The 16050-nt window shown below is 43.9% G+C and overlaps 1 protein-coding gene across 1 annotated transcript; it reads left to right on the top strand.

Moving 5' to 3' along the window:
• The first annotated feature begins 525 nt into the window (after positions 1-525).
• Positions 526-15568, top strand: LOC148047925 (monoacylglycerol lipase ABHD6-like). Its single transcript, XM_087707803.1, has 8 exons — positions 526-638; positions 2029-2185; positions 4094-4207; positions 7281-7413; positions 11612-11769; positions 12642-12696; positions 14151-14251; positions 15217-15568. Exons 1-8 carry the CDS (start codon positions 526-528, stop codon positions 15391-15393), a joined length of 1008 nt encoding a protein of 335 aa, XP_087563929.1. The 3' UTR covers positions 15394-15568.
• The last annotated feature ends 482 nt before the right edge of the window (positions 15569-16050 follow it).

The raw sequence follows: 16050 nt of genomic DNA, 5'->3' as shown, positions 1-16050 counted from the left end.
GGTTCGCTCGTGGGCACGCTGCATGTGCATGCACAGCTTAACACATGCTGCATGCACATGCACAGTGCAATAAAAATGCTTCTGCGCATGCGCAGAAGCGAAAAACAAGATGGTACTGCCTAGAGAACCCGTTTGGGGGCATGACAGGCCTGGGTCGCTGCCTGTTCCAATGACCCAGGCTGCGAAACCACTACCGGTTCAGCCGAACTGGGCCAAACCGGTAGGAACCCATCACTGGCCCTAGTACTTCATAAAACTCCTTCTTATATGAATGATCATGTATACATTAGTAATAATAAATAGCTCACCGTAATCCTTCATGAATGTGCAAACCTTATAATGAAGTTGTCCATGTTATTGGCCATCCTCCAAACTATGGTGTAATTAACTAGACAGTATAATTAAATCCTTGCTTTTATCATCTGAGTCATTGGTTAACAGGATCTAAAATCATAAAACCATGTATATTTATGTCTCATTTGTTTAGGCAACAAAAGCAACAAAGAAACACTTTAACTTACAGGCATGGATTGCAACATGATCAAAATGATCGCACACAGTGCTTTAGACATCTTAATTAACTTCTTTATCTCAAAGTACAATCAGCTACCTTCACTGATATTCAGGTTCATCATCTGGTAAGTCTATTTCTTATAAAATACATGACATACTTGGTCAGTTTGATCATAGTTCACATATTGTGTACTAATCTACAGTACCCATTTTCTGAAGACTTGTCCAAAAATAGCCCAGATGACATGTTGGTGATATAAGTGACAAGGTGGGATGAAGTGGTACGGAACTGTTTTAAAATGAAAGGAAAGCTTCCTCCCTTACCTTTCCTTCACCTGTCAGCTGGGCTATTTTTGGGAAATGGGTCTACCAGACTTCCAGAAGTAGACTCTACTTTCAGAAATAGTCTGGCCTAAAACATCTCTACACCTGTCATCTGTCACACGAGCAATTTGAAAGAAGCCTAGGTCTCCATCTCAATTACTCATTCACACTACTCTGATTCCAAGGAGAGCAACTGGGATGGTTTTTTCCCACCAGTTGCAAATACTGGGTGGAAGGGGAAGCAATGCCAGGAAATTCCCCAATTAGGGAGAAGGATGGGAGGGAGGGAGGGAGGGAGGGAGGGAGGAAAGAAGGCAGGCAGGCAGGCAGGCAGGCAGGCAGGCAGGCAGGAAGGAAGGAAGGAAGGAAGGAAGGAAGGAAGGAAGGAAGGAAGGCAAACCTATGCACTGAAGACAAGATCAAGTCAATATCATGATGAAATGGGAGTTGGGAATTCCAGAATACATTTATGCTGTTATTGGACTCATATGAAGAAAGGTCCTTTAAACTACCAGCAGCTAAAGATTTTTAAAAGAAAGGTGAGTAGTAGGAAGTCTGATCTTGAACAGCCACAGCTCCCAACATTGCCAGGCACAGAGAATGTGTCAGCCCCATTAGGTATTCAGGATCAAGACATCAACTGCTCTGGAAGTCTATCACTCCTTTTATTGAGAATGCCTATGATAATAGAAGGATAGAAGCCTGGTTGTACTGTACCTCCCTATGAATCAAGGAAATATTCCTGAATGTTATCTTGTTCCTCAGGCCTTAAGAAATGTTTTGCTTAGGTAATGGTCTTGCATCTTTCCATCAGGATCAGCTTCCTTACCCTTTATATCTTGAGGCTATGAAGCTCTTAGTAAATGATCTTAGAATTTTGCCATGTGGGAATGGTACCTATTTTTCAGAGTCTTCTTCTCACTTGGAAGAGCTAGTCTTCCATTTTCCGGCATGAGCATTTGCGCCAACCAGCTGATTGTTGTGCATTCAGGCATGCCACTAACCGGAAGACTAGCTGGCCGGCGCACATGCGCATGCTAGAAATCGGAAGTTCATTTTCCGGGGTGCACATGCCCCCTAGGCAGCTTCTCTTTTGGGTTGCGGTCCAGATGAGAGAGGGCGCCCCCTTTTCAGTACTTGGTGCTGAAAAGGTTCACCATCACTGTCCTATACTGTTCTCTATTCTTTCAGGACTAAGCGTCTGAGTATGGGTGTGAAGGTGAAGTACCTCGACAGTGAGGAATACCGGTTCAGATACTTCACTCGAGGGAAGCCTGGATCCCGACCATCTGTGCTGATGCTTCATGGATTCTCACTCAACAAAGACATGTGGTTAGATACCATTCAAGTAGGTCTTCTTTTTATTCTAGCTTGGATGATGCTAGTCTGGCCTTGAGTGCTAGAAGTCATAGATGAAACTTCCTATGTGCTTGCTGAAGCTTTCTTTCTTTCAAAGGAAATACCATTCCCTGTGTCCCATCTCCCTACAGTCCCTGAGCCTCCTTGCCATCGGGCAGAGTGGGATGGGTGGAAGACAGTGGTGGGTTTCAAAAAAATTTGGAACCTCTTCTGTAGGTGTGGCCAGCTTTCCGGGTCCACTGGTGGAACCTCTTCTAAACTGTTTGGTAGATTTGACGAACCGGTTCTACTGAACTGGTGCGAACTGGTAGGAACCCACCTCTGGTGGGAGACCAAAGATAAAGGTGTGCGTGTCTCTGAAGTAAAGCCTGCCCCACTTCCTTCAAGTAGGAGAACCATCACCACGATGTAAAAAATAGCAATAGCAATAGCAGTTAGACTTATATACCGCTTCATAGGGCTTTCAGCCCTCTCTAAGCGGTTTACAGAGTCAGCATATTGCCCCCAACAACAATCCGGGTCCTCATTTTACCCACCTCGGAAGGATGGAAGGATGAGTCAACCCTGAGCCGGTGAGATTTGAACAGCCGAACTGCAGAACTGCAATCAGCTGAAGTAGCCTGCAGTGCTGCATTTAACCACTGCGCCACCTCGGCAGAGACTCTAGAAAGAGTGCAGAGAAGAGCAACAAAGATGATTAAGGGACTGGAGGCTGAAAGATATGAAGAACGGTTGCAGGAACTGGGCATGTCTAGCTTAATGAAAAGGAGGAGCAGGGGAGACATGATTGCAGTGTTCCAATATCTCAGGGGCTGCCACAAAGAAGAGGGAGCCAAGCTATTCTCCAGAGTCCCTGGTTAGAATGGCTCATGTCCATATCTAAAGCTCTACCCAATTCTTCTGCTTCTTTATCTTCTTGGGGGTAACTGAGAACCAGCCATCTGCCACTAGGATAAAGCAGGCTGGGAAACTCAGATCCTGTGCAAATTGTTGCTCTTATGAGCTTTGGGCTATCAATAGCATGTTACTGATGGAGCAGCTAGCAGCTAGCAGCTAACAAGAGAGTGAAACCTTAGAAATAGAATAATAGAGTTGGAAGGTACCTTGGAGGTCTTCTAGTCCAATCCCCTGCCTAGGCAGGAAACCCTACACCACTTCAGACAAATGGTTATCCAACATCTTCTTAAAAGCTTCCAGTGTTGGAGCATTCACAACTTCTGGAGGCAAGTTGTTCCACTGATTAATTGTTCGAACTGTCAGGAAATTCCTCCTCAGTTCTAAGTTGCTTCTCTCCTTGATTAGTTTCCACCCATTGCTTCTTGTTCTGCCCACAGGTACCTTGGAGAATAGTTTGACTTCCTCTTCTTTGTGGCAACCCCTGAGATATTGGAAGACTACTATCATGTCTCCCCTAGTCCTTCTTTTAATTAAACTAGACATACCCAGTTCCTGCAACCGTTCTTTGTATGTTTTAGCCTCCAGTCCCCTAATCATCTTTGTTGCTCTTCTCTGCACTCTTTCTAGAGTCTCCGCATCTTTTCTACATCATAGCGACCAAAACTGGATGCAGTATTCCAAGTGTGGCCTTACCAAGGCATTATAAAGTGGTATTAACACTTCACATGGTCCTAAAGGAGGATAAGCGTCTTCCCAAATATATCAGTGAAGTCTGAGCATGCTCACTGCTTTCCAAAATGTTGCAGTTGATGAGAGGAGTGGAAGAAAAGGAAAAGGTGGGGTAGGGTGGGTGTGGGTGTGGGTGTGGGTGTTGTAGAAGGGAACTGGATCTGGACAGGGACCAAGAATAGCATTTTTTCTCTGCTTTTGGCAGTGTGGAGAGCCAGCCTATTTTTGTTTTCATTCCTTGGATTCACACGCAGAACCATTTCCCCAACAGGTCTTTCCTAAGGACCTCCACTTGGTCTGCCTTGATATGCCAGGTCACGGGGGAACCTCTCGCTTACTCGGAGAAAGTTACACAGCAGTTGCTCAAGCTAAAAGGATACACCAGGTAGGGTATCTCTTGAACTGTGATGGGATACATTGTTCTTTGAATTGGTGAATGACAGCAAAGGGGGAAAATGAGGAGGGATGAGTTATTGTATATAAACCAAGGTGAGACTTGCTGTCAATGAAAAATATAAAACGTGTCTATTCTTTGTATTAAAAATGTGGAATTTCCTTTGAATCAAGCATGACTTACAATACAATACAATACAATACAATACAATACAATACAATACAATACAATACAATAGCAGAGTTGAAAGGGACCTTGGAGGTCTTCTAGTCCAACCCCCTTCCTAGTCAGGAAACCCTATACTGTTTCAGACAAATGGCTATCCAACATCTTCTTAAAGACTTCCAGTGTTGGGGCATTCACAACTTCTGGAGGCAAGCTATTCCACTGATTTAATTGTTCTAACTGTCAGGAAATTTCTCCTCAGTTCTAAGTTGCTTCTCTCGATTAGTTTCCACCCATTGCTTCTTGTTCTACCCTCAGGTGCCTTGGCAAATAGCTTGACTCCCTCTTCTTTGTGGCAACCCCTGAGATATTGGAACACTGCTATCATGTGTCCCCTAGTCCTTCTTTTCATTAAACTAGACATACCCAGTTCCTGCAACCGTTCTTCATATGTTTTAGTCTCCAGTCCTTTAATCATCTTTGTTGCTCTTCTCTGCACTCTTTCTAGAGTCTCCACATCTTTTCTACATCGTGGCGACCAAAACTCAATGCAGTATTCCAAGTGTGGTCTTACCAAGGCATTATAAAGTGGTATTAACACTTAATGTGATCTTGATTCTATCCCTCTGTTTATGCAGCCTAGGACTTCATGGGCTTGTCCCTTTAATTTATTGGAGACAACAGAATTTTGCCCCTAACTCTATCTTTTTGTTTTTACTTTTTCACTCTGGATCAGGCATTCCTAATGTTAGTCACGTTGAACCCTGCTTAGTTTTCCAAGATGAACCAAGGTTGGTTAGATGTTGCCATCTAGCAAGAATACTTTTTGTTAAACGAGCACACAAAGGAAACCCAATGCTTTATCATCAGTCCCTTCCAAAGTCTCACAGATGTGTGAAGTAGCTATGCATTGTATGATACTTAAACAGTATTATTTTCTTCCACTTCAGTAGTTCCTACTTGGATATAGGGTTCCACCACAAAACCGTGGTAGACTAAAGCACGCTCGACGAAAGCGCGTACGTGACGTCATCACAGCGCGACGAAAACAGCACGCTGTGAGCAGTAAACTTAAAATTAACGCGAAAACCTTACCCTAACCCCCCCAAACCTAACCCTAAACCTAACCCTAAGCCTAACCCTTAACCCAACCCTAAACCTAACCCTAAGCCTAACCCTTAACCCAACCCTAAACCTAACCCTATACCTAACCCTTAACCTAACGCTAAACCTAACGCTAACCCTTAACCCAACCCTAAACCTAACCCTATACCTAACCCTTAACCTAACGCTAAACCTAACGCTAACCCTTAACCTAACCCTAAACCTAACCCTAACGCTTAACGTAACCCTAACCCTAACCCTAACCCTTAACCTAACCCTAACCCTAACCCTAACCCTTACCTTTACGTGAATCGGCTTGCTTTAAAAGCGCTTTTTAAAGCGCCCTTTTTTCTCCGCGGTCATATTTGTCGCGCTGATGATGACGTCACGTACGCGCTTTAATCGGGCGCGCTTTAGTGGACCGCGGTTTTGACGGGTCACGGGATATAGATTGTCCAGCTTTAACCTCAAAACAGTTGAAGAAAAAATTGCATCTAGCTGTGTTCTGCCCATGGGTACTTAATGAACATCAGAGAGCTAAAGAAGCAAACCCAAATCTCCACAGCTAAGTTCAACATGGAAGACATCGCAATTGTGTTCTCCTTATGCCCTTACTAATCTCGATGAATCTGAATTACTTGGGGTTTACTTAGGATGACTTCAGTCTGATGTTGCGTGATTGTTATGACAATCCTAGAAAAAACATGCTCAGGCCTATTGGGATTAAATACACTAAATACACAAATACACTTGTTGATTTGTGCAATATTGTCATGTTTGAGCCATGATGGCGCAGTGGTTAGAATGCAGTACTGCAGGATACTTCGGCCGATTGCCGGCTGCCAGCAGTTCAGCAGTCCGATTCTCACCAGCTCAAGGTTGACTCAGCCTTCCATCCTTTCGAAGTCGATAAAATGAAGACCCAGAGTGTTGTGGGGACGGGACAATATGCTGTCTCTGTAAACCGCTTAGAGAGGGCTGTAAAGTGCTGTGAAGGGGTATATAAGCCTAGTGCTATTGCTATGTTTTGAACTGGGATTGCAAATGGGACATCAACTGTCATGTGCAAGAGTTGGTCAGTCTTGTGCACTCCCCTGTAGAGGGAAAGCTTTCAAGTAGTTAGTATTCATCTTATCTTGTGAGCACCTTAATAAAGAGCTGTAGCAGATGTTCTCAACTTTGCCATTATTACTTTTGTTTCATCATTTTCCCTGTGAGATAAATTTCCCATATTTTGGAAACATCAACAATTGGTCTATAGGCTTATACAGCATAACCAAATGGATTTACAAAATGCATTTTATTACCATAGTTCCTTCTTTAATCAATCTTGTTCTTATTGCTTGATGACATTCTTACTTACTTATGTCGTGTTAGATGCTGCTGTATCAGCCATATAAACCAGTGTTTTTCAACCTTTTTTGTGCAAAGGCACACTTTTTTCATGAAAAAAATCACGAGGCACACCACCATTAGAAAATGTTAAAAAAATTTAACTCTGTGCCTATATTGACTATATATAAAGTAATTTTCCCACGGCACGCCTTACACTATGTCACGGCACACTAGTGTGCCGCGGCACAGTGGTTGAAAAACACTGATATAAACAGTGATTTGCATGAATCACTGAATCCTGAGCAATGTTTCAGTCTACATGGCAGTATGAACTCAGCCTATGTAACTAATTTAGTGTTCATTATATTGGGCAATTCGTTCCAGAAAGAAGGGATTAGGGGTGGGTGAACATCTCATTAAAGAACAACCACAATCTCTTTGTTCCCAATGTTTGTTTCAGTTTGTCCAGTGTGCTGGCTTGAACCACAAGCCTTTCCACCTGGTTGGCATGTCCATGGGAGGCATGGTTGCTGGGGTTTATGCCGCTCTCTATCCAGCCCACGTCTCCTCTTTAGCGCTCCTCTGTCCAGCTGGTAAGTATTTACATCAAGTAAGTGAAGTGTGAAGGAAAAAGCCAGAACGCTTGGCCCAAACTCTAAATTATAAAAGGAGAAGTGGATGGGCTGTTTGGAGACGCCTTCTCTCATCAGAAACGCCTTTGTGCATTTCTGCATAGTTACTTCTAGAGTTCACCTCCAAATCCCACAATACCCATTAAAAATAACAGATTTCCACCCTATCTATTTATACCAGAACTTGAACATAATAATACATAATAACTACTGAACTCAGTGGGTTGGAATCATAGCATCACTTCCCCTCTCACCGGATATGGAGGTGGGAAGCAATATATCTTAACCACATCAACATACACAACACAATCACACTTTTCATGTGTATCCTCAGCAGGGGTGGGTTGCTGCGGGTTCGCTTCGCGTGCGTTTCACGGTTTGCCTGAACCGGTGTGAACTGTGGCAACCCACCTCTGAACCTCAGCTAAGTTGCCTTACAAGACATATCACTTCTGATTCCATGATCTTCAAGTTACTATGGTTGAGGAACATTGCATTAGATTATTCCTTTAAGGCTAAATCTTGCTACCTGACCCACCTACCTCAAACCTAAGCTTCAGGAAGGCAAGATAACAGGGCCAGGAGGAAAGTCTTCATTCTCCGTATGCCTCTTACTCAAGGTAGAATTTCTGCCACTCACTTGCCAACTGAAATATTTTGTCTCTTCCTTTCTTTTTATCATCTTATGTTGCCTGATTCTTCAGTAATCTTTCTGTCTCTATTTACTTGTCTTTAATTCTCCTCTTGCCATAAGTCTGTATGTCTTTTGCAGCTACAATTCCATGTACTTTACATCTTTTTCAATCTCTTAAGTTTTGTTTCTTCTGATCTCCTCTGATTTCCTCCTTTGGAAAGTCCCCAATTCCAATATTCTCACAGGCTCCTAGGGAGTCCTTTATTCCATTCATTGATCCAATTACCTTATCCTGAGCCTCTGGAAGCCTCCCCTCATCTTAAGGGGAGGCTGTCTCAGGCTGGGAACCCACAACCAGCCAAACTAAAGGGCCCGTTTTCGATACCATCGACCATGGTATCCTTCTGCGACAACTGCGGGAGGTGGGGGTGGGAGGCACTGTGTTACGGTGGTTCTCCTCCTACCTCTCGGACAGGTCGCAGTCGGTGTTAGTGGGGGGGCAGAGATTGACCCCTAGGCCCCTAGCATATGGGGTGCCGCAGGGTTCGGTCTTATCCCCCCTACTATTTAACATCTACATGAAACCGCTGGGTGAGATCATTCGGAGGCACGGGATAAGATACCATCAATACGCGGACGATACTCAGCTGTATCTGTCCGCCCCGTGCCAACTCAATGAAGCGGTGGACGTGATGAACCGGGGTCTTGAGGCCGTTATGGACTGGATGAGGGCTAACAAGCTTGTACTCAACCCGGAGAAGACCGAGTGGCTGTTGTGTTTTCCTCCCAATAATTCGATCAGTGTTCCATCGCTCAGGCTGGGGGGTCAAATTTTATACCCCTCAGAGAGGGTTCGCAACTTGGGAGTCCTCCTGGATCCACAGCTGACTTTTGACCATCATTTGACGGCTGTGACCAGGGGGGCATTTGCCCAGGTTCGCCTGGTGCGCCAGTTGCGACCCTACCTGAACCGGGAGGCCCTCACAACAGTCACTCGGGCCCTTGTGACCTCTAGGCTGGAATACTGCAATGTGCTCTACATGGGGCTGCCCTTGAAGAGCATCCGGCGACTTCAGCTAGTCCAGAACGCGGCCGCGCGAGTGATTGTGGGTGCACCTCGGTTCGCCCACATAACACCTATCCTCCGCGAGCTGCGCTGGCTACCTGTTGATCTCCGGGTGCGCTTCAAGGTGCTACTTGTCACTCATAAAGCCCTCCATGGTAGTGGATCTGCGTACTTGAGAGACCGCCTCCTGCCAATTACCTCCCTGCGACCAATTAGATCACATAGATTAGGCCTCCTCCGAGTTCCATCTGCCAGTCAGTGCCAACTGGCAACTACACGGAGGAGAGCCTTTTCAGTAGTAGCTCCGACCCTTTGGAACGATCTCCCCGTGGAGATTCGTACCCTCACCACCGTTCAGACCTTCCGCACAGCCCTTAAGACCTGGCTAGCCCGTCAGGCCTGGGGATAAAGATAACTTGTCCCCACCCGAATGATGAATGAATGTTGCTTACTATTTTACTTCTATGTATTGTTTGTGTCTATTGTCTGTATCCTCCCCGCCTTATTTTATGTAAGCCGCCCTGAGTCCCCTCAGGGAAAAGGGCGGCCTATAAATTCTAATAAATACAAATACAAATACAAATTATCCTCCTAATCACCTTCATATCTAAGTCCTCCTTCCTATGTCTATTCACTACAAACCCTGGGTGCCCAGATTCCTAGCACCCATTTTTCCCCCTTACATCACATGAAAATTTCTACTAATTGCTCATTCCCCAATTTTACTGCAATCCTCTGGGTTACATTAAGATGGTACATGATATAGTCTCTACCTTGATAGTAATAATAATAATTCAAACCAGGGGTGAAATCCAGCAGGTTCTGACAGCGGAAATTTTGAGTAGCTCGGAGAACCGGCAAATACTGGGTGGGAATGGAGATTTTGCAATATCCTTCCCCTGCCATGCCCACCAAGCCATGCCCATCAAGCTACACCATGCCCACCATGCCCCACCCACAGAACCGGTAGTAAAAAAAATTGAATTTCACCATTGATTCAGACTATCACTTTTGAGGGCATTAGGTTGCCAGGAAACATCAAACCCAGACCAGACTATTGCAAATTTTTGACTGCCTCTTTGAAAAAATGCTCACAAAGTCAGCTGTTTAAAACATGGGGGTTAATTCCTATTTAATGTAGCATTTCAACCTACCTTAAAATAGCTTTCTTGTTTGATTTTCGGGGAACTTTCAAAAATTTTTAACAAATGTTTCTGTCTGCCTGTTAGGAGGTACAGCTGTTTCCATGCCTTCGTTTTTAAAAAGGGTCTATCTGTGGACTCGGTTGCCATCTTTTTTCCTCACCAAACTTTTCTTTTAGTTTTGTGCCTTCAAGTCAGTATTGGCCCCTAACCACAGTCAGTTTTCTTGATGAGATTTCAAAAGTGATTGCTCTTGTGTTCTTCTTGCGGCTGGGAGATAGGGACTGGCTCAAGGCTACCCAGTTGGCCTTATGCCTACAGTAAGTGGGGAGAATAACTCACATTCTCCTGGTTTGTAGACTGTGACTGTCAACCAATACAGCCAGCTGACTCTCCTCCAAACTTTTAATCATTCATTTTTTTGGGTCATTCCTCTTTTACCAGAGCCATGGTGTTTAGAATGCAGCACTAGAGCCATGGTGGCGCAGTGGTTAGAATGCAGTACTGCAGGCTATTTCTGCTGACTGCCGGCTGCTTGTAATTTGCCACTTCGAATCTCACCAAGCTCAAAGTTTACTCAGTCTTCCATCCTTCCAAGGTCAGTAAAATGAGAAGCCAGATTGTTAGGGACAATAGGCTGACTCTGTAAACCGCTTAGAGAGGGTTGTGAAGCGGTATATAAGTTCTATTGTTATTGCTAATTCTGCTGACTGCCAGGAATTCAATCCTGACTGGCTGAAGGTTGACTCAGTCTTCCATCCTTCCGAGGTCGGTAAAGTGAGATGGCTGGGGGCAATATGCTGACTTTGCAAACTGCTTAGAGAGCGCTGTAAACCAGAGTTTTCCAATCTTTCTGGATTGTGGACCGGGGGAGTGGGGGGGGAGAAGGGATGGTTTTGTGCGAATAGTGGGCAAGGGTGTATGTACGCACAGCTCCATTTGTGCAAGCAGCGGGCATATGTGCCCACAGCTTGCTCAAGTGTGAAGTGCATGGATGCTTGTGCTCACCCGCTTTGGGGAGGCTCAGTTTTGAACAGTTCATGGCTCAGTACTAGGCCATGGCTGAGAGGTTGGGGATCCCTGCTGTAAAGCGGTATATACGTCTAGGTGCTGTTGCTATTGAATATTTATGTGAAGCAGTATATAGATATAAGTGCTATTGCTAATTACCAGCTGTGGATATTGATCAATGCAATTACTTCACTTTAACACATTTTTAGTATATATTAGTCTATATTTTTTAAGATTCTTGCTCGTTTATTTTTAGAGTGGTAGTAATTTTTAAAAATATATTCCATATTCTCACCCTTTTTTTAGGTCTGAAGATTCCAAAACAAAGTGAACTCTTTCTGTGGTTAAAACACCTAGTTTTATCAAAGGATCCTGCTGAGACAGCTCTTGTTTCGGTTACTAAGGAGCGAATCGAAAACTTCATGAAAATTTGCCTATACCAACCCAGCTTTATAAAAATGCAGGTGAAGATCTGGCCTTTTCCTAGATTGCTGCTTTCTGTGTGTCCCTTGTAAATAACATCTCCCATTTCTCCTCAAGTTCTTTTACAAGACAGTCAGGAAGGGCACAAGATTGAAATTTAAGGTGGAAGGGAGAACAGCATAAATATTTCCCAAATACTAGAATAACAAGAGAGATGCATTGCTCCTTCCTTCCTTCCTTCCTTCCTTCCTTCCTTCCTTCCTTCCTTCCTTCCTTCCTCCCTTTTTAATTTACTCTGCTTTTTTCAAGAAAAGGTCTCGTGGGGTGCATATGATCCCTTTTTGTGACCTTCTGACAAGCAGTGGGGACACCAGACTCACTTAACAACCGTGTTACTAACTTAACAATGGCAGTGATTCACTTAACAACCGTGGCAAGAAAGCTTCTAAAATGGGGCAAAATTCACTTAACGAATATCTTCTTAGCAACATAAATTTTGAGCTCAATTGCTCAAAATCCTCATAAGTCAAGGATTACAGCTAGTATCCTCCTGCAGCTATCATGTTTCCCTGAAAATAAAACAGGGTCTTATTTTCTTTTGACCCCCAAAATAAGCGCTTGGCCTTATTTTCAGGAAGGTCTTATTATTTTTGAAGGGCAGGACATGGAGAGTGTGGTCACCTCATGGCTGCTGCTGCGTTGCAATGTTTTTGAGGAGGGCTTATTTTCAGGGGAGGGCTTATTTCAGCGCATGCGCTCAAAAGCCCAATTGGGTTTATTATCTGGGGAGGGCTTGTTTTCAGGGAAACAGGGTATGCACCTAATCTAAGAATAAAATAGAGAAACTGTTGAAAAAAAATGGCAGAGAAAATTTTAACACTGCTGATTTGTACTTTTCTCCTTCCACCTTTAGCTCCTAAAGGGATACCTTGAGGATCGGAAACCAAGTAAGATGTTTTTTACATTGTGTAGGTACAAGACACAGCGTGGACCAGGCTTCGCTACTCATCTATATTTTAGAGCAGAGTACCCCAACCTTTCTGTCTTTACGGACCAGTGGTGCTGGGGGGGCAGGGAGAGGGAATGAATGGCCGGCAAGCACGTGCAGCTCTATTTGCGCAAGTTCTGTGAACGCATATCAGCTTGAGCAAATGGAGCGTGAACATATACTTGATCACTCCTCGTAGAAGTGGGGTTGTGCACACCTGCAGTGCGCTTTCCTGCCACTTCCTCAGCCCGGTTTCAAACGGCTCATGGCCCAGGGGTTGGGGACCCATTTCAGAGGGGTATATTCAGAGTATATTTAACATCAAGAGAATCCATCCAGGGAGTTGCAGCCAAAATCAGCCCTTCATTCAAGGCATTTTCCCTGGGTTTGTTTCAGATATGGACATTTCTCCTTTCTAAAATGAGAAAATAATCCTAATGTGGGTTTATTTTACTATACATGTCACAGTAATGACTCAGGGAAAGCAGGTTGGGCAAGGCTTCTGAAATTCTTCCCACTGTTTAACATTAGCTCTGTTCTGGATCACATCACAGGCAAGAAGGCAGATTACAATGGAAGAGATGCTAACGCTCTGAGCCAATGAATGCCCTCAGCCACACATTTCGGGATCATGAACATGAGACAGCCTTTCCTATTTTACAAGCCTCCCAAGGGTGTTAGGAATATAACCCCCAGGACTCCCAGTCAACTCAATCCCCATTGGGTGAAGAGGTTGTTGCCCAGCTACATTTAGAGAGATGTGAATTGGAGAAGCTGCAGGGCTGGGATCAGGCAAATGAGGGAGCAAAGGGTTAAATTTACTCCTGCAGCTGAATGTTCCTGATCGGATTTCCTCCTCCCATTATTATTATGAAGTGTGGTGGCTCAGTGACACAGGCCTTTGCCCAGTAGTTCGAGTTCTAGCATTGCGTGGTTGGGTGAGCTCCTGTCACTTGCCTCAGCTTCTGCCCACCTAAACAGTTCAGAAGCATGTTTCATGCAAGTAGTCAGATACTATTTCGGTGGGGAAGACGAGGATGAATTATGTGAATGGTTAGAATCCTACCAGTCCTGAACCAGTCCAAGTTGGGATGCCCATTTTGAGTGGCTTAGGTAGAAGTAGAGAGTCTCAGATGCTGCTCCAGGAAAACCACTTGTCTTTCTTTCTGGTGCAAAGTTAGCTCGCCCTCCTGTGGTCCACCTTGGGAAATGCATGAGCGTAGTAAACAAGACAGCCAAACTACTCCTCTGCATATCACTGTAGTTTCTTGGCTACTGTAACATCGCCATATGCTAAATAAATAAAATAAATTCCCATTATTCATGCGAATAAGAATACTGAAGATCAGACACAGGGAAAACCCTGGAAGAGTGTCCTTGCTTATTAAGAATGGAAAGAAACACCCCCAATTTTGTTTCCTTTTATTGAGAAAGGTTTTCTGGACCTCACCAGCACTGAATCGAAGTATAGCCTCCATGACAACATGAGGAAAATCAAAGCTCCCACCCAGATCATTTGGGGAAAGGAGGACAAGGTAAGGGATATACGTGTATCTGGGGTTTTGTGCACACTAATGTAATTTTAGAATCAGGCAAGATTCTAAATCCCGCAATGGAAATTGTACTGCTATGGTTGTTCATTTTCTGACAGTTTCATTGATCCTGGTGGAAATGCTTGATTTGAAAATAAATCTCAGTTGTTATTCTGAAGGCGACATCCTGCAGTTCAGTGAACAGCTTGAAAGTTTTGCCTACATTTCAAGAGGAGGAAGGTTGAGGACTTTGCACAGAAGGCTGAGGGAGGCCCTTTGAAACGGGCATGGTGAAGGTTTATTCTGGGGTATTAAGCAGCACCTGCAGACAGGATGGAAGGCAACACTACTGTATTTTAAAACCAGAATTGGGAGAAATGTAACACAGACATTTTTTACTTCCACTGTGCTATACCCTCACTCCTATACTTTTTAATACAAGTTTTCATACATTTCTTAGAAGCCACCTAAAGTCACTTGAGCAGCAATAGAGATTGAATAGATGAATGGATGGAATGCATCTCATTTATCCTAAAATCAATAAGGTAAATCCAAACAAAGGAAATGAAATGATGGCAGAGAGAATATCCTGATGAATCTTAATAGTCAAGAGGTTGAACTATTAACAGTAAATAAAAACAATAGTAGCACTAGCATGGATGATCTTTGGGTAATGAAATGTCTGCAAGAAAACAACCACGCTCAGAAAGCACCAAGAAACCTTCTTTATATCCTAACAGAACTCACATGTAACCTGGCTATACAATTCAAGCCATCAAAACCTGGATATCTGAGAATAGCGGAGAAGCTGTGTAAAACATCCGTTCGCTATTAAAAGCTTGTGTACTGAACGTTGCTCCAAGAGCACAAATGTAAGGTGGCACACCCAAGTCAGGATTTTTTTTTTCAACATACTTTAAAATATTTCAGTTGTGATGGGAAGACATTCCTTGTTTCCTTTTGTGCAGGTGTTTGATTCCTCAGGTGCAGAAATTCTGGCGGCTGCCATTCCAAATTCCCAAGTGCATTGGCTGGAAAAATGTGGACATTTCATAACCCTCGAGAGGCCCAGGACATCTGCAAGGCTCCTCTTGGAATTCTACAAATCAGTCTGTGACCCAGCCAAGCGGAAGAAGGTGGCCTGAGGCTCAGGAAGTGCCAGGTGGCAGGAGACAGGCAAGGTCTGCCCCACTTCCAGACCCATGTTGACTTCTCTGGCTGACACAATGGGAGCTACAACTCAAGATACTTGGTAGGCAGCAGAGGAGTTGAGGATCTAGAGAAAATAAAGCTTTGCACCCTCATTCCATAAAGACTGATCAAGAATTGATCCAACTTTCTAATGGAACTTGCACTTCTATGTGTGTAGCATTGTTGTGTTACTCCATGTAGCTATGTATACCTCTTCTTTACTCCAATTGCCTTTCCTCTGTTAATGAAATTGAGGCGTGAGCAAAGAATATTTCTAAATATGGATTTCTGCATTGTAGTTGTATGGTCCCTGGCACAGTGACCCGGAACCACAAATTCCTCAATTTCCCCCAATATCGGAGGCAGAGCTCCAAATAGGAAGAAAAATCAGATGTCAGACACGCCAACCTATTGCCTCTGAAATCTATTTATTTTAGGAAACCTGATATCAAAAAGATTTCAAATACCCTGCTCTGAGAAAAGGAAATTTTAGATTAGCAGGGAGCAAAGGGCTTCATTTCTACCTTGTCAATCTATCCCAGCAGGGCACTGGATTTGATTATTTCAATGGTATCTACTGTTTACAAATTAATAATAGTTTTAAACATTCC

This window comes from Thamnophis sirtalis, unplaced genomic scaffold (assembly GCF_051295495.1).
Source record: "Thamnophis sirtalis isolate CommonGarterSnake01/CBP01778 unplaced genomic scaffold, rThaSir2_p1.2 scaffold_3, whole genome shotgun sequence".
Taxonomy (NCBI): domain Eukaryota; kingdom Metazoa; phylum Chordata; class Lepidosauria; order Squamata; family Natricidae; genus Thamnophis; species Thamnophis sirtalis.
The sequence above is the reverse complement of the archived record's forward strand: the minus strand, read 5'-3'. Positions and strand labels throughout refer to the sequence as shown.